The sequence below is a fragment of the Panthera tigris genome, chromosome B3 (assembly GCF_018350195.1).
Source record: "Panthera tigris isolate Pti1 chromosome B3, P.tigris_Pti1_mat1.1, whole genome shotgun sequence".
Taxonomy (NCBI): Eukaryota; Metazoa; Chordata; class Mammalia; order Carnivora; family Felidae; genus Panthera; species Panthera tigris.
The window spans coordinates 33,951,783-33,970,421 of record NC_056665.1 but is presented as its reverse complement, the minus strand read 5'-3'; the positions used below and the strand labels follow the sequence as shown (position 1 = coordinate 33,970,421).

Sequence of the window (18,639 nt, the reverse complement as noted above, 5' to 3'; positions counted from 1 at the left end):
TAAGGACACAGGCAGAGGATATGAGAAAAAGATGACGTATGACATCAAGCACGTAGTACTGGAAGGATATACATATCAGTTGAAAGAAGATACTTGTAGACTTTTCCCAAAGCTATTCCTTTGCCTCTGGAAAATATACTTTTTTTTTTTTTTTAATGCACTTTCACTCTGTCCCTTACTTGAAGCAATATAGGCTAGCAGATAGCTTATCAAGGGAAATTTCTGACCCACTGCCATACACCTGATAAACGTGTCTGAACAATGCACAGCAGAGACTTTAAGGCATTTTCAGATAGTCATATTAGATATTCATCTAACATTTATCTAGTATTTACCAGATACTTATCTAATAAAAATAAACATAACTTTCTACCCAATTACTGCAGATATTTATACTCAGAGAAGAGAGACCACTCCTGAAGTCTCTGGTCAGTCAATTCTCAAGCACCATTTGAACCCACCTCCTTTGAATTAGGTTAGGTCTATTTCCTAGTTCAGGAATGAGATAACAGGCTAGGCTACATAGTGCCACCATGAGGCTGAAGTTGTTACATGGCTCAAACAGGGCAGAGAAGCACTTGTCATGCAGTCCAACTCAGCTGAGGCTTTCTGCTCCAAGGAACTGTAAGCCCCTGTTTGAGTCGCTGACTTTATAAATAGGAAAAAAAAGATCTGTCAGTTTTCCAAATGAAGGAGTTCTTCCCTCATTTAAAAGAATCAAAAAAAAAAAAAAAAAAACCCAAAACTATCATATCTTTCCTTGCTCCTTGAAATTACCTGACTAGATGAAAGATGAGGCGTTCCAGTGTATTGAGATGAGTTCGAGAGAGCTGGTCAATCACAGAGTATACACCACGGATTGTTTCTTTCCTCTCCTGAAGGCCTAGAAAGAGTAAGGACAGCAAATAAAATTGAATACGCCCTCTTATATGCTGTATCTTCCTCCTGAACAGATAGAAGCAGGGCAGCCTGGCTCTAAATTTTAAAGTTTTAGGAGAGATAGTTGTACCTGTATGACAGAAAACAAGCAACTCACAGTTACTACTAATCTTCCTTTGCTTGAATTCTATATTCACTAAGCAGTCTCCTGGTTTTAATCTATATCCCAGTAATCCTTATTACAGCAAGGGGAAAGAGACGGCTTAGTTTTTTAGGCATTTTGTGGCAGGTGGATTCCCCCATTAAAATTAATTAATTGCCATGTAATTTATAAATTGGTCTTATAGGAATTTGAGGAGTAATGCCTCAGGGCCTAAACACGTCTAGGCAGGCCTTCAGCAACACCCTACATACCTGTAGTGCTGAAAAACTAAACTCCATCATCTAGTAGGCCTGGCATAAAATAGATAGCAGAGATCTTGCCTAGATTCACAATTTAAATGAATATAAGCTGGCCCTTAAATCTATTTAGTTTTCTAATGTGTTTATAATTTGTAATCTTAGTCTTTCAATCTCTTTGTGAGAAGCAACTAACTGACTTACTCAGAAAACTTTTAGGATCCTGACATTTTAATGAAGCTCTCAAAAATCAACAAATGAATAGGTGAGAATACAGTGGCAGTTCTGTATTGACTGTCAAAAGCTTACTTTTGGACCTATATGGACTAAACCACTAGAGGATGACTAAATAAATCTATAATGAAGATAGCATTCCTTTCCCAAGTATAGCCCTTCCGTGGAATCCAGGAAGCCTGTGCTTACCCATAGCTCGAAGAAATTCCTCATAGAGCTCAAAGGTCATGAGTGGATTGGGCAAATCACGAAGCCATTGTTTGAATACACTTGCAATGACATGTATGTTATAGTCATCCAGGTTTACATTCTCAGCATCTGTTTATAGACAAGAGTTAGATAACAAAGCCAAAACATGCAAAGAAATTAAAATAATTCACTTTAGAAACTATCATCACCAAGGAAGCCTTCATGTTCTTAATTGAACTAATACCTTCTACAATCTAATTGTTTGCTCTAGAACAGCACTTCTAACAGTGGTAAAGGAACAGCTTTTTGTTTGTTTTCCAAATCTGTTGTAGACTGCTAAATAAGTAAAATAAAAGATCATATGCTTTCATGTCAAAGCTCTGTTAAATACTGTTGTAAGTATTTCTAAATGCTTACACTCAGTTTTTGTACTTATCTTGTAGATTGGTCTGTGAGCCACACTTTCATTAGCAATGCTTTGGACGACACATGGGGAAAAGGCCCAGAAGACATTTTCTAAAAATAAGGCTAATGTTAAGTCATTTTTAAAGATGAAAGGACAGCAATAACTGAACTTAGGAAATGTAAAGGACATATCTTTACTCTGTTTCACTTATAAACTCCCAAAGGTTATACAAAGGAAATGATTGGGAGGATATAGGATGAATGATTTTTCATTTGTGCTGACCCAAGGTGCAAGACACAAGTTGGAAACTGCCTTTAAACTGGAGTAGATGGAGTCTCTGGTAGGCAGAAGTTCCTGCTTGAGTTTTACCAAACATTTTCTGTTATTTCCATACTAATTTCTCCCTGATTTGCCCATTAAAACAACAACAGCAAAACAAAACAACTAGAAAGAAAAAGCACGTAGATAGGTTCCTGGAGACACAGAGACAAGCTTTGTATCTATGTTTGATTCAAAATGATCTATTCCTTCCCAATAGTGATAAAAAGTAGAAGTTGACAATGAAACCAAAGTCAAACTCCTGATATATTCCGGGTCTGAGGCTACAGTTCTACACAGGTACATGTTTAATCCACTAAATAATTATGTCATCAATATAGGAAGGTGAGAACATGCATCAGAAACAGCACACTTGGGAGTCAAAATAACAGACTAATAGGCGATAGTTTAGATTATGAATTCAGAACATCTGGGGTTAAATCCCAGCTTGATCACTTATTGGTGGTGAGTCTTTGGGCAAGATCCTCTGTAAGCCTCAGTTTCTTTAAGTAGGACAATAATCCCTAAATCATAGGACTGTTGTGAAGATTAGAATAAGAACATTGGCACACCGCTCTACATCATCATCAACAGATCATTATGTAATTTTCTTTAAATTATTTTCTTCTTTGTAAATTACAGATATCATGACCATACCAAATTGTTAAGATTAAATGAGATCTGTCTGAAGTACCTAATAATGCCTTGTATAAATGACACACTCAATATGTGTTTGCTAACTGACCACATAAAAACAAAGATTCTTTAGAAAGCCACAAAATGAATAAGCACCACAGAAAAGATTGCACTCTTTTGGCTACGAGAAAAAAAGGCAACATGTAATGAAAACTTTAAGAGTGTAAAATGACCTATTTAAATAAAAGCATGTGGTCTTGATTTGGAGAGCACTATCTTACCTGTATCTAGACCCTGTCGGAGCTCCTTGATTTTATTAGTTGAACCAGACTTTCGGTAAATACCTTCTGTGTACAGTCCATGCATTTCAATGTAGTTTATGAGCTTTTCCACCACTAAAGGAACAGTTCGTTCTTCACTGGTCAAACGGGACAATTCAACCCCAAATTGTCGAGATGACAGCTCTGGATCATACTAAATGGAAGATAATTTTCTGTTTCCAAATACATTCAAACATCTTTAAACATATTTAACCAGTTACTTAAGAGGAACTACTTTTTATTTCCCTGAAGTTTCATGAACACAGTTATAGGAGTTGGAGGGAAAGGGAATTCTGGTTAACACTGACAATACATATCAAGTGAGACGTACTTTTCAATCCTCTACCACTACGAATCCCCTCAAAATATAATGGGGTAGAGAATGACGACAGTGGCAACAGGCCAATGTTCCCCTTCCTATTAAAAAGTTCTTCACATAAAGTTGGGATTTGGACAAAGGAGAAAGGGAATAGACTTTGTGTGCTAAACATTTACCAAGCACCAATAGAAAGTCTGATTAGATATGAATTAGAGCTGCCAGTAATTTCTGATGCTTAACAATGCTTCAATGTTTATGTAAACTTCAGGGAAGGTTTTTTGTTTTTTTTTAATTTTTTTTAACGTTTATTTATTTTTGAGAGAGAGAGAGAGAGAGCATGAACGGGGGAGGGTCAGAGAGAGAAGGAGACACAGAATCTGAAACAGGCTCCAGGCTCTGAGCGGTCAGCACAGAGCCTGACGCGGGGCTCGAATTCATGGACCGCGAGATCATGACCTGAGCCGAAGTCGGACGCTTAACCGACTGAGCCACCCAGGAGCCCCAACTTCAGGGATGTTTAACTGAACAATATCATAGGCAAAGGCAGAAGCACACACAGACTGACCCATGATTAGTGTTCAAGCTCTTTCTTACTTTAATTAGTGTATCTGCGGGCACCTGGGTGGCTCAGTCAGTTAAGCTTCCTACTTCAGCTCAGGTCATGATCTCACGGTCCAGGAGTTTGTGCCCTGTGTCAGCTCAGAACCTGGAGCCTGCTTCAGATTCCCTTTCTCTCTCTCTGCCCCTCCCTCACTCATGCTCTTTCTCCCTCTCTCAAATATAAATAAACATTTAAAAAAAATAGTGTATCTGACATCATAATCCTACTAACTACAGTTTACATGACTGTAAAAGAACAGCTTATCCTGAAGATTATTTGAAGTAATTCACAGAAGATAAAAATGCCAGGTATTATCTCTGAGACTCAGATCTTTTTTTATAAATCTCTTCTCTTTTCCTTCTCTTGCATCATTCTCTTTTTCTAACTTGGTCGTGGGGTGGCTGGGTGGCTCAGTTGGTTAAGCATCCAACTCTTGATTTTGGCTCTCAGGTCATGATCTCATGGTTCATGAGTTCAAGCCCTGCATTGGGCTCTGTGCTGACAGTGTGGAGCCTGCTTAGGATTCTCTCACTCTCTTGCTCTGTCCCTCCCCCACTCTCTCTCTCTCTCAAAATAAATAAACTTTTAAAAAAGATTATTTGTCCTAGTTCTATGAAAATGCTGCTGGCATTTTAATAGGAATTGCATTAAATCCAGTAGATTGCTTTGGTTAGTACGGACATTTTAACGAAACTTGTTCTTGTAATCCGTGAACATGGAATATCTTTCCATTTGTTTGTGTCATCTTCAATTTCTTTCATCATTGTTTTACAGTTAATAGAGTACAGGACTTTCACTTCTCTGGTTAAGTTTATTCCAAGATATTTTATCATTTTTGGTAGAATTCTAAATGGGAATATTTTCTTAATTTCTCTGCTACTTAGTGTATAGAAATGCAGTGGATTTCCATAGATTGATTTTGTATTCTGCAATCCTACTGAATTTATTTAGCAGTACCTTTTTGGTGGACTCTTTAGTTTTTTTTATATATAGTATCATGTCATCTGCAAATAGTGAAAGTTTTATCTCTTCCTTAGCAATTTCCATACCTTTTATTTCCATATCTGTCTGACTGCTGTGGTTGAAACTTCCAATACTATGCTGAATAAAAGTGGTGAGAGTAGACATTTTTGTCTTCTTCCTGACCTTAGGGGGAAAGCTCTGTTTTTCCCCATTGACTATGAAGTTAGCTATAGATTTTTCATATATGGCCTTGATTATGTTGAGGTATGTTCCTTCTAAACCTACTTTGTTGTGGGTCTTTATCATGAATGGATGGTATAACTTCAGTAAACTCTTTTTCTGCATCTGTTGCAATGGTCACATAGTTTTTATACTTTTTCTTGATGTGATGTATCACATTAATTGATTTACAAAAATTGAACCACTCCTGCATCCCAGGAATAAATCCCACTTAATCATGGCAAATGATTTTTTTAATATACTGCTGAATTTGCTTTGTTAATATTTTGTTGAGATTTTTGCATCTATATTTATCAGAGATATTGACCTGTAGTTCTCTTTTCCTGTACTGTCTTTATCTGGTTTTGATTCAGAGTATTGCTGGCCTAATAGAATGAGTTTGAAAGCTTTCTTTTTTCTTGTTTAGAACAGTTTGAGAAGAATAGGTATTAATTATTTTTTAGATGTTTGTTAGATTTCACCCATGAAGCTGTCTGGTCTTGGACTTGTTTGTTGGGAGGATTTTGTTTGTTTTTTGTTGTTGTTTTTTTTTTTAATTACTGACTCAATTTCATTGTTGCTAACTGGTCTGTTCAAATTTTCCATTTCTTCCTGACTCAGTTTGGGGAGGTTATATATTTATCCATTTCTTCTAGATTGCCCAAATTGTTGGCATATAATTTTTCATAATATTTTCTTATAATCCTTTGTATTTCTATGGTGTCAGTGGTTATTCACTTCTGATTTTGTTTGAGTCCTTTCTTCTGGAGTCTTGCTAACAGTTTATCAATTTTTAGATCTTTTCAAAGAACCAGGTCCCAGTTTCATTCATCTGTTCTGCTGTCTTCTTAGTTTCTATTTCCTTTTATCTGCTCTAATCTTTACTTCTTTCCTTCTACTAGTTTTGGGTTTTGTTTGTTCTTTTCTAGCTCTCCTAGGTATAAGGTTACGTTGTTTATTTGAGATGTTTCTTGTTTCTTGAGGTAGGCCTGTACTGCTCAAAACCTCCCTATTACAAAGTTTTGCTGCATCCCAAGGATTTTGGACTGTTGTGTTTTCATTTTCATTTATATCCATGAGTTTTTCTGATTTCCTCTTTCATTTCTTGGTTGACCCATTCATCATTTAATGGCATGTTATTTGACCTCCATGTATTTGTATTCTTTCCAGATTTTTTGTTGTTGTTGATTCCTAGTTTCATAGCATTGTAGTCAGAAAAGATGCATGGTATGACTTCAGTCTTTCTGAATCTGTTGAGACTTTTTTTATGGTCTAATATGTAACCTATTCTGCAGAATTCTCCATGTGCACTTGAAAAGAATATGTGTAAAAAAAAAAAAAAGAGTATGTGTTCTTCTGTTTTAGGATAGAATGTTCTGAATGTATCTTTTAGATCCATCTGGTCTGGTGTGTCATTCAAAGTCACTGTTTCCTTGTTGATATTCTGTTTGTATGATCTATCCCTTAATATAATGGGTTGTTAAAGTCCCCTACTATTGTATTACTATCAATTACTTCATTTATGGTTGTTATCAGCTACTTTATGTAGAAAGGCGCAGAAATATATACAATTGTTATATCTTCGTTTTTTATTTTTTTAATGTTTATTTTTGACAGAGAAAGACAGAGCACAAGTCGGGGAGGGGCAGAGAGAGAGGAAGACATAGAATCTGAAACAGGCTGCATGTTCTGAGCTGTCAGCAAAGAGCCCAACGCAGAGCTTGAACTCACAAACCATGAGATCATGACCTGAGCCAAAGTCAGATGCTTAACCACTGAGCCACCCAGGCACCCCTATAATTATCATACCCTCTTGTTGGACTGTTCCCTTTATGATTATATAGTGTACTTCTTTGTCTCTTGTTAACAGTCTTTGTTTTAAAGTCTATTTTGTCCAATATAACTATTGCTACCCTGGCTCTTCATTTCCATTTGCATGATAAATGCTTTTCTACCTTTCACTTTCAATCTGCAGGTGTTTCCAGGTCTGAAATGAGTCTGTTGTAGCAAACATATAATGGGCCTTGTTTTTTTATCCATTCCATCTCTCTATGTTTTTTGATTGGAACATTTAGTCCATTTGCATTCTAAGTAAATATTGATAGGTAGGTACTTACTGTCATTTTGTTACTTGTTTATGGTTGTTTTGTAGTTCTCTGTTCCTTTTGTCCCTTGCTCTCTTCTCTCACAATTTGCTGGCCTTCTTTAGTGATATACTTGGATTCCTTTCTCTTTTATTTTTTGGATATCTACTACCAGTTTGTGATTTGTAGTTACCATTAGGTTTATATTTAATATCTTATGCATTTAGCAGTCTTTAAATTGGTGGTCACTTAAGTTTGACCGCATACTTTATTCCTCACTCCTTCCCACCATGTTTTAGGTATATGGTGTCACATTTTATATCTTTAATTTTGTCAGTTCCTTGACTGATTTTTACAGATATACTTATTTTTATTGCTTTTCCTATTTTTCTTATTCCTACTACTTATGGTCTTTCTTTCCAGACAAAGGAAAGGAAACATTTCTGTCCTTTAACATTTCTTATAGGGCTAGTTTAGCGGTGATGAATTCCTTTAATTTCTGTTTGTCCGGAAAACTCTTTATCTCTCTTTCTATTCTGAATCACAGCCTTGCTGTATAGAGTATTCTATACAATTCTGCAACCAGGTTGCAGGTTTTTGTTTTTTCAGGATTTTCAATATATCATGCCACTCTCTTCTGGCCTGCAAAGTTTCTGCTGAAAAATCAGCTATTAGCCTTAAGTGATTTCCCTTGTATGTATTTATTTTCTTTTCTCTTGCTGCTTTTAAAATTATCTCTATTAACAATATTTTTGGCCATTTTAGTTATTATGTGTCTTCATGTGGACCTCCTTGAGTTGATTTTGTTGGGGGCTCTCTGTGGATCTGGATTTGTTTCCTTCTTCATATTAGGGAAGTTTTCATCTGTTATTTCTTCAAATAATTTTCTGCCACCTTTTCTCTCTCTTTTCTTTCTAGGGTCCCTATTGTGGAAATGTTATTGCACTTGATGGTATTGCTTAGTTCCCATAGTCTATTTTCATTTTTTATTATAGTATTTTTCTCTCCCCTGTTCAGTTTGGTTGCTTTCCATTACTCTGACCTCTGCTGATCTGTCTTCTGCTTCTTCTGGTCTATTTATTCCATCTATTTTTAATTTTAGTTATTGGGTCCTTAATCTCTGATTGGTTCTTTTTCATGTTCTCTATCTCTTTGTTGAGGGTCATATTGAGTTCCTCTACTCTTATCTCAAATCCAGTATCATTATGACCATTACTTTAAATTCCCTATCAGACATATTACTTATCTCTGTTTTGTTTAGCTCCCTTGCTGTGATTTTGTCCTGTCCTTTCATTTGGGACATATTCCTCTGTCTCCTCATTTTGTCTCTCTGCATCTGTTCCTATGTGTTAAGAAAGTCTGCTACATCTCCCACTCTTGAAATTGATGACTTTATGAAGAAGAGGTCCTGTAATGGCCTACAGAGCAATGTCCCCTGTTCACCAGAACCTGATGTTTCAGGGGTGTCTCCTATGTATGTTGCACGCACCATGCTGTTGTAGCTAAGCCGTGTTTGCCTTCAGTCCATTCATCTGCAATGGCTCTCACTGCCTGTTGTGAGCAGGGTTTGGCCCATGTATTGCTAGTGGGCCAGTCTAGGGCCACCTTGGCCTTAAGTTGATTCAGACCAGGAGTTGGCCAAACATGCAGTAGCACCAAACTACAGGCTGCTTTCCTTGTATTGTCCCCTGAAAAGTTTTCGTTGGTTGGCAGGGACTACAGTCAGACCCGATGTCTGACCTCAGCCCACTGCTGGGCTGCAGCTGTACTGATGTATGTGGTTATCTTCTACTCTCCTTTAGGCAGGAGTCACTTTGGAGTGGTGCCGGTCCCTGTCAGTGTTGCTTGCACACTGCCAGGCTCAAGGCACCACTTTGGATGGGCTCTGACCTAGGATGTACTAGAGGGGGCATTTCTGCAGGAGAACATGGCGGCAGAATGTGCTGCCAGCAAGCTAAGTGGAGAGTGTTGCTGCAGTGCTGGTTCTCATAGCAGCCTGTATATCTAGGCTGGGGGGCAGAGAGGGAAATGGCACCCACCAGCTCTTCTGCTCTTGGAGAAGTCTGCCAAAGATCCCTTCCTCTCCAGCACATGTTCTGAGATTAGTAAATAAATATCCTTCCCATACACCCCATGCATTTTTCAAACTGCTGCTTCTATGCTGTATCTCAGTAGGACTGTTTGTTCTTCTGTCTCTTTAAGGGTGGGGGCTCTACTCTCCCACTTCTCCCAGAGCCAACCCACTGGTTTTTAAATTTACTGGTGTTAAGCCCCATTGATTGTTAGGTTCCTCTGGTTTTCAAAGCCACATGCCATGAAGATTTGTCTTCCCCATGTGAGTACCCTGTGCCTGGGGTGCCTGGCATAGGTCCTTCCCCTCTGTGTGCCCATGGAGTCCCTCTCTCTCACACAGTCTTATGGGTCCACTTAGATCCCACCACAGTTCCTCTCTTCCTACCCTCTTCGATGTGGCCTCTTCTCTACCTTTAGCTGTGGAGAGCACGTTCTGCCAGTCTTTGGGTCATTTTCTGAATTATTTACACTGATGTGGGTGTGATCTAGTTGTACCCATGGGATAAGGTGAGCTTAGGATCTTCCTACTCCACCATCTTCAGAGGAAGTTCACGTCACTTGATTTTTGAATGACAAACCAACTTTATATTCATAGAATAAAACCAACTTTATCACAAAGGTTTTTTTCATTTTTTTCCATTAACACAGATTTAAGTGCTAATAGTTTAAGATTTTTTTATATCTATGCTATGATATAGACTGACCTACAATTTTCCTTTATTGTAATATCCCTTCATGTTTGACTTTAAGGTTTCACTATCTTCGTAAGTCAGTTTGGGGGGAAAAGTTATGAAGTATTCACTCTTTCACCATTCACTGGCAGAATCTATAGAAATTTGGTATTGTTTCTTTTTTAAATTTTGGGAAGTAGTTAATTAAGCAAAGATCAGACCTAGAATTTCTTTGTGGGAAGATTTTCAATTACTAACTCGATTTTAATTGATATGATTCTTCAGATCTTCTATTTTTCTTAGTTTAAATAAATTGTCAAATTTGTTAGCATCAAGGTATCCATTAATAGCCTTTAACTAAAGGCCTTTTTAATGTATACAGTATCTGCAATGATACATGAATTATTTTATGGTGACAATTTGTTTTTTAGAAGTTCTTTTTATTAATCCCTCTTGTTAAGAGTTTATCCATGGTTTTAGTATTTCCAAAGCGCTAAAATTTGGCTTTGTAGATTTGATTTCATTTATTTCTCTTTATTATCTTCCTTCTACTGCCTTTGGATTAAATTTGCTGAGGTTACTTTTCCCCATCTTCTAGAGATAGAAGTTTAGATCATTTCTTTCTTTACATCCTTTCTAACTGTATGCATTTAAAATAGCTATAATTAGTCCTCTACTCACAACTTTTGCTGTACCCACACTTTTGTACCTAGTCATACTTTATCATTTAGTTCAAAATATTTTTTCATTTTTATTGTAATTTATAAGAGTATTGCTTAATTTCCAAGTACTTGAAGACTATCTAGTTATCTTTATGTTGATTTAGAGCTTAATATCACTTGGGTCAAAAAATGTACTCTCAACATTTTCAATCCTCTTGAAATTTGTAGGGACTTGCTTTTTATAATCCAACATATAATCAATTTTTCTCAAATGCCCCATGTGCTCTTGAAAAGACTGCAAGGTTCATTACACATCAACTAGGTCAAGTTTTTTCATCTTGTTTTTCTATCATTTGCACCCTTATTAAATTTTTGTCTCTAGGTATTAAAGCAATAATATCAAGTCTCTCCTAATGTTAGAATTTTTGGGGGTGCCTGAGTCAGTTAAATGTCCGACTTCAGCTCACGTCATGACCTCACAGTTCATGGGTTCAAGCCCTGCATCAGGCTCTATGCTGACAGCTCAGAGCCTGGAACCTGCTTTAGATTCTCTGTCTCTATCTCTGTCTCTGTCTCTGTCTGCCCCTCCCCCACTTGTGCACACTCTTTCTCTCAAAAATAAACATTAAAAAAATAAAAAAGGTTAGAATTTTTATATCTCCCTGATGGGATGACCATTTTATCATTACAAAACATCTTCATCTGAAATGTTTTTTGCCCTAAAATACACTTTAGTACTAGTATACACACACCACCTTTCTATTTGTTAGTCTTTGCATACAAATCTATCCTTTTGCTTTCAGCCTTTCTGTATCTTTATATTTAAGAATGCTTGTAAACAGCATATCATTGAGATTTTTCAGTTGGTTTTAACCTAGTCTTCTAACTGGAAGTATCTTACCTATTAACATTTAATGTAATCTCCAATATATTTGGACTTATACCTACCAATCTGTTATGTATTTTCTTTTCTGATCTAATTTATGTTTGTTCCTCTCATTTCTGGTCTTCGTTTAGATCAAATATTTTTCGTTTTTCCATTCTCCCATCTTTATTAGCTTTTAAGACATATATTCATTTGCTTTTCTGTTAGTGGTTAAAGACTAAAACAAATATCCATAACATATTTAAGTCTAATGTATTTTGAACAATTTAACCACTTCCCAGGTAACCCAGGGACCTTAGTATAGTTTAATTCTATTTACCCAAGTAACTTTTGTGTTGTTATTGTTGTCAGGCAGTTTAATTCTATATAGTTGGCCTTCAAACAATGTAGGAATTAAGGGCACCAATTTCCTATGTAGCCAAAAACCTGCATGTAACTTTTGAGTCCTCTAAAATTTAATTACTAATAGCCTATTGCTGACTGGAAACCTTACTGATAACATAAACAGTCAATCAACACATTTTTATGTTATATATGTATTATTCATTGTGTTCTTACAATGAAGTACACTGCTAGAGAAAAGAAAATGTTATCAAGAAAATCATAAGGAAGGGGTGCCTTGGTGGCTCAGGTGGCCAAGCGTCTAACTCTTGATTTCAGCTCAGGTCATGATCTCGTGATCCATGAGATCAAGCCCAGCATTGGGCTCTGTGATGACAGCATGGAGTCTGCTTGGGATTCTCTGACTCCCTCTCTCTCTGCCCCTCCCCAGCTTGTGCACTCTATCCAAATTAAATAAACACTTAAAAAAATAAAATCATAAGGAAAATACACTTACATAACTGTATTTATCAAAAAATCCACAAATAAGTGGACCCATGATGTTCAAACCCCTGTTGTTCAAGAGTCAACTATATATTTGAAGTGTTATAAAAGACATTATTGTATTTTTGGTCATATTCATTTAGATTTGTAAATATTATTCACTCTATGCATTTTTCTTCATTCTTTCCTATGTTTCTGTTTCTATCCAATGTCATTTTCCTTCTGCCTGGAGTACCTCCTTTAGTATTTCTTTTAGTGCAAGGCTGCTGGTGACATATTCTGAGTCTTTGTCTAGAAATAATTTCACATCATTTTCACTTTTTTTTTCAATGTTTATTTCTTTATTTTGAGAGAGAGAGAGTGCTCGTACACGAGTTGGGGAGCAGGGAGAGAGAGGATAAGAGAGAATCCCAAGCAGGCTCTGCACTGTCAGCAAAGAGCCCAACATGAGGCTCAATCCATGAACCATGAGATCATGACCTGAGCCAAAATCAAGACGCTTAACTGACTGAGCCAACAAGGTGCCCCCGTTTTCATTTTTGAAAGCTAGTGTCACAAGGTACAAAACTCTGAGTTAGCTTTATTTTATTATAACACTCAAAACATGTCAGGCCACTGTCTTTTGACTTCCATCATTTCTGTTGAGAAGCCAGTTGTCAGTTTTTTTCACTGCTGCTTTAGCAGTGCTTTTATTTTTTCCTTTCAGACTGCTTTTAAGGAATTTTTTTTTCCTTTCATTTGGAGAAGTGTCCATCTGGTGTGGCTTCCTTTGTATTTATCCCGCTTTAGGTTAAAAATGGTTCATGAACCTGTGACTTGATTGTCTTGGCCATTATCTCTTAAAATGTTGCTTTTTCCTTATTCTCTTTCCTTTCTTCCTGGACTCAAATTACCCACATTTAAGAACGTTTCATCTTTTCCTAGATGTTTCTCGTGTTTATCTTTGTATTTCCCCCTTCTTTTTTGCTCTCTGCACTTATAGATTTCTACTGACCTATCTTTTAGTTCACCAATCTTCTCTTCTCCTATGACCAATATGCTGTTGAGCCCATCTTTTGAGTTTATAATTCCAATTGCATTTTTTACTTTTAGAATCTCCATTTGCCTCTTTTTTAAATGTATATTTCAGATTTTGATAAAAAATAAATTTTCTTTTTATCTATATTTCAACATATTTGATAAAAAAGGTTTTTAAGTCCAGGTCTGAAAATTCAGTAACTGGGTCATCTATGAGTCTACTGACATTGTCTATGTGTTTTTTTCTCTGTCTCATTTCTTAATATCTGTTATTATATATAGATAAAATATAAACGTTGGATGATGTTATGTCTCTTTGGAGAGGGTTCACCCTATTCTCTCTGATGGGTAGCCAAATTAAGGAACAGATCATCTTAATCTAATCAAAGAATGCCTTAAAGCTCGTCTTCAGCTTTTATAACGTCCAGCCTATTAATGACTCACTCCCTTTCTGAGAGTACAGCTCTTCAGAGGTCTCAGTGCAAGTGTAGGACATTCAGTAGGGCCCCTCTCTGAAGGTGGATCACAGAACTCCAATTTTTTTTCCTTAACAGTGTGAAATTGCAGAGAACTCTGATATTTTTTCCAGTTTAGCTTTTTAGCCTTTTACCCCATATAGCTTAAGAATTCAGAGAATGTCTTGAGGGAAAAACCTCTGAGTTTAAGGGTTACACCTGGATCATGCATGATCCTGGTAATCCCAAATTCCTGGTCTTGGCAATCCCAAATTCCAACTTTTGCCTCCATTGCCCTATGAGATTCCTAAAAGTTGTGCTGACTTCTCTGACTCTTAAATGTGGTCCTCTGCTTGAAATTGTGGTTTCTTGTTCTACAGCAAAAATTGACAAATTCCTACTAGGAGAAAAACATCTCACAGATACAGATTCACTAACATGCAATTATCTTCTCTCTAGGATCGACATTCCAACAAAGTCCAACTTTCCTGGGCAGCTAGCTCTCTGATGTGCAGCAACACTTTTTTCAGTTATTCTCAGCATGGGTAATAGTCTGTCACAAGCTATTTAAGCTCAAAGCAAATATCTCACCTTCATTGGATTTTAAGCCTTGAATAAAATTTCTCCTTGTACACCTTGCCATGATTTGTCTACTAATTTGGAACAGATGCAAATACTGTACCTGGGTTGTAAACAATACACACACATTTATATTACAGTTCAGATTTGTATAGTATTGTTACAACTGTCCATATGTGACTAATAAGTAAAAAAAATGTGATTATATAGCAAAAAAAGCCTGAAATCTATCAAAAATCATTGCTTCCTTTAAAATAAAGTGTCAAAGTACATGTTTAATACCTTTTAGATCTCTGTGTATCCAAGCTGAATTATGTAAAAACACCAACTGGGCTGGTGAATCTTGCTGTTAATGTTAAAATCTTTAGCTATAGCCTACCACTTTCAAGACAATTTCTAGTAAGAGTTATGAGCATTTAATGAAGTGGAAAACCTTTAAAAGCAGTGTTTTAATAAACTGTCAGTTGTGAAACCAGTTTTATAGCTCTCCCAAATAGTAAAGGTAAATATAGTTCCAGGAAAATCAATCCAATTATATACCTATCCCTATATATATATGTATGCTGGATCATGACATAAAGTGTATTTCTGTGAGTTGTGATCAAAAAGTCTGAAAACCACTGCTCTATAAAACCATTGAAGAGGACTTGCTTTCTTTCATGAGGTAGAAAAGACCAATATATCTGTTATTTACTACTCATAGGTGATAATTTCTTACCTTTTTAGAGCACTTGGCTGTGGTTTTCAGACAGCATTTCTTATGGCAAGCATATTTACATACTGAAAAACAGATTAAGAATGCAGTATTTTTAAAAGCCTGTACATCAATGACAAGAACTGAAAAAGTTTACAACTTTAGGGGGGCCTGGTGGCTCAGTCGGTTGGGCAACCAACTTCGGCTCAGGTCATGATCTCGCAATTTGTGAGTTCGAGCCCCGCATTGGGCTCTGTGCTGACAGCTCAGAGCCTGGAGCCTACTTTGGATTCTGTGTCTCCTCCCTCTCTCTAACCTTCCCCTGCTCACACTCTGTGTCTGTCTCTCAATAATAAATAAACATTAAAAAAATTAAAAAAAAAAGTTTACAACTTTGTTTTAGACATAAATATTTTCTTTAAATTTGAGGCTGCTATAATATCATATATATGTTTCATATGGTATTAGAATGGGGGAGGGGAAGGGGAAAAAAAAAGTTAGAGAGGGAGGAAGCCAAACCGTAAGAGACTCTTAAAAACTGAGAATAAACTGAGGGTTGATGGGGGTGGGAGGGAGGGGAAAGTGGGTGATGGGCATTGAGGAGGGCAGCTGTTGGAATGAGCACTGGGTGTTGTACGGAAACCAATTTGACAATAAATTTCATATAAAAAAAAAACAATAAAAAAGCATTTTAACCCATTCTATTTAGAAAAGTGAAGCTGAAAAACATGCCTAAAATTTCTAACTACTGCCTATGAAAAAGCTTTTAATCTTTCATCACTGCCTACTCCTCCTCCCTGCACCTGCCATATTCCTACAGAATATTTTCTATCTTTCTGACCTGACTCACAAATTAGTCTTTATGCTCTCCTAATATATCTGGCTCTGCAATCTATTAAAGTGCCAAAAATACCTATTAAGAATCATTCCAAGGAGGAAGAAACGTATTACCACCAAAGACTCCTGCTGAAATGAAAGTACGTTGGGTAGCACATTAAGATCTAAGAAAGGCTTTATTTATTTACTATCTTAGAAAGTCCAGAATAGAGCTCTGAGGAACCAGAATATAAACAATATCAGTTGTGACTGAGAAAAAAGATAAAGAAAAGTTTCAGAGGAGAAATTATTCCCTGGAGCAGCAGAGAAAAGGGTTGTTAGGCAATTGGTAGTGGGAAGAAGCAGTGAGAGAATACTGAAAACATACCTGACCGGTGTCACTTTGCTACACCAGTTCTACCCCTTGATATCAACACCTAAGTATTCTTTTTGAGCTTCTAAAACATAACTTGTGAGGTTTTCAAGACCGAGATCAAATAGGGGAGGCTATCTCATTGTGCAGGTGAAACCACCAGTATAATCACAAAGTCAGTTAATTCTATTTAGAAATCAAACCAAGCCCACCCAAGTCATAAAAAGCAGATTTTTTTCCATTTTCAGTTTTAAAACACAGAGACATTTATACCAAACCTACTGGACTCAGACTAACATCAAACAGTCAAGTTAATGGCAAACTACTTCCTATTTTGTTCTTACTGTAATTTTTTTAGATTATCAATAATAAAACAAAAAGAAACCATTGTTGATGACAGAACAAATGAACATATCTAATAATGGTGATTCCACAATGGTGACCATGACTTTCATCCTTGTCCTACTGGACACAGCCCTTCCTAATACTTCAGTCATTCAATTCCAGGCCACTAGGAAACAAAACCTCCAAGAATTACTGAAAGCACCACGGTAGACGTATGGCATGACAGGAAAAGAATCTGAAGGTACTCTGTAAGCCAGAACCCAGAACCAAGGTGACCTATAAAAAGTCTCTATTCACATTCACAGACTTAAATATTCTGATGAGATTACAGTAGAGGGGCTCCTGGGCAGCTCAGCCGGTAAAGCATCTGACTTTTTTTTTTTTTTTAATTTTTTTTTTTTAATGTTTATTTATTTTTGAGACAGAGAGAGACAGAGCATGAATGGGGGAGGGGCAGAGAGAGAGGGAGACACAGAATCGGAAGCAGGCTCCAGGCTCTGAGCCATCAGCCCAGAGCCTGACGCGGGGCTCGAACTCACGAACTGTGAGATCGTGACCTGAGCTGAAGTCGGACGCTCAACCGACTGAGCCACCCAGGCGCCCCCTGACTCTTGATTTCAGCTCAGATCATGATCTCACAGTTCATGAGATCAAGCTTCACACTGGGCTCTGCACTGACAGCATGGACCCTGCTTGGAATTCTCTCTCTCCCTCTGTCTCTGCTCCTCCCCTGCATGCTCACGCTCTCTCTCCCTCTCTCTCAAAATAAACTTTTTTTTTTTTTTAAGAACATTACAGAGGTGCCTGGGTGGCTCAGTTGGTTAAGCATCTGACTCTTGATTTCAGCTCAGGTAGGATCTCACAGTTTGTGAGTTTGAGCCCCGTGCTGGGCTCTCTGCTGACAGTGCAGAGCCTGTTTGGGATATTCTCTCTCTCTCTCTCTCTCTCTCTCTCTCTCTCTCTCTCTCTCTCTCTCCTTCTCTGCAACTTACCTATCAGCTCTCTCTCTCTCAAAATAAATAAACTTTCACACACAAAAAAAGTTTAACAAAGAAGATTACAAGTAGAAAAAAAGTACTTTTTTGGTTATAGCCTAATAATATTTGCATTAATTCATCCATCCATCTATAGGTCCATCTACCTAACAAATATTTATCAAAATTTGTAATACCAGAACTGATCTGGTATTAAGTTTCAAGTGATCTGGTATTAAGAAACAATTAAGTTTCCTGACCTTATATGTCTTTCTAGTGGGACAGCCTGACAAACAAGAAAATAAGTACTTAATATAACCTTGGGTGGTGATAAGTGCTATGAAGACTATTAAGCTGAGGAAGGAGACAGAGAATTAAGGGACACAAAATTAGGGGACAGAGTGGCATTCAGATAGGACAGTAAGGAAAGAGCTCTCTAAGAGGTAACATTTGAGTGAAGACATAGATTAACTGAAATAGTAAGTCATACTAACGTCTGGGAGAAGAGCATTTCAGATAAAGTAAGCTGCAAGTACAATGACCAAACAACACCAAAATATCTGGTTTGGCAACAGGGAGTAGGTGAAAGAGTACAGTGAAATGAAGTTAAAGAATCAGGAAGTGTGAATTACTCCTTTATGTTAAAAAAAAATGTAAGTAAACTTAGGAAATAGAAATATCAAGGGGTCAAAAAAAATTCTC

At 36.9% G+C, this 18,639-nt stretch overlaps 1 protein-coding gene across 7 annotated transcripts in view; it reads right to left on the bottom strand.

Annotated features, from left to right (window-relative positions):
• The window catches only part of MYO9A (myosin IXA), a 282,301-nt gene that overhangs the window by 47,048 nt on the left and 216,614 nt on the right, over positions 1–18,639 (bottom strand). For all 7 annotated transcript variants that reach the window (XM_042988478.1, XM_007084561.3, XM_042988481.1 and 4 more), the window contains 4 exons: positions 15,454–15,515; positions 3,343–3,535; positions 1,702–1,830; positions 778–883 (listed from right to left, as the gene is read on the bottom strand). In XM_042988478.1, coding sequence (XP_042844412.1) covers positions 778–883; positions 1,702–1,830; positions 3,343–3,535; positions 15,454–15,515 — 490 coding nt within the window. The remainder of the gene's footprint in view (positions 1–777; positions 884–1,701; positions 1,831–3,342; positions 3,536–15,453; positions 15,516–18,639) is intronic.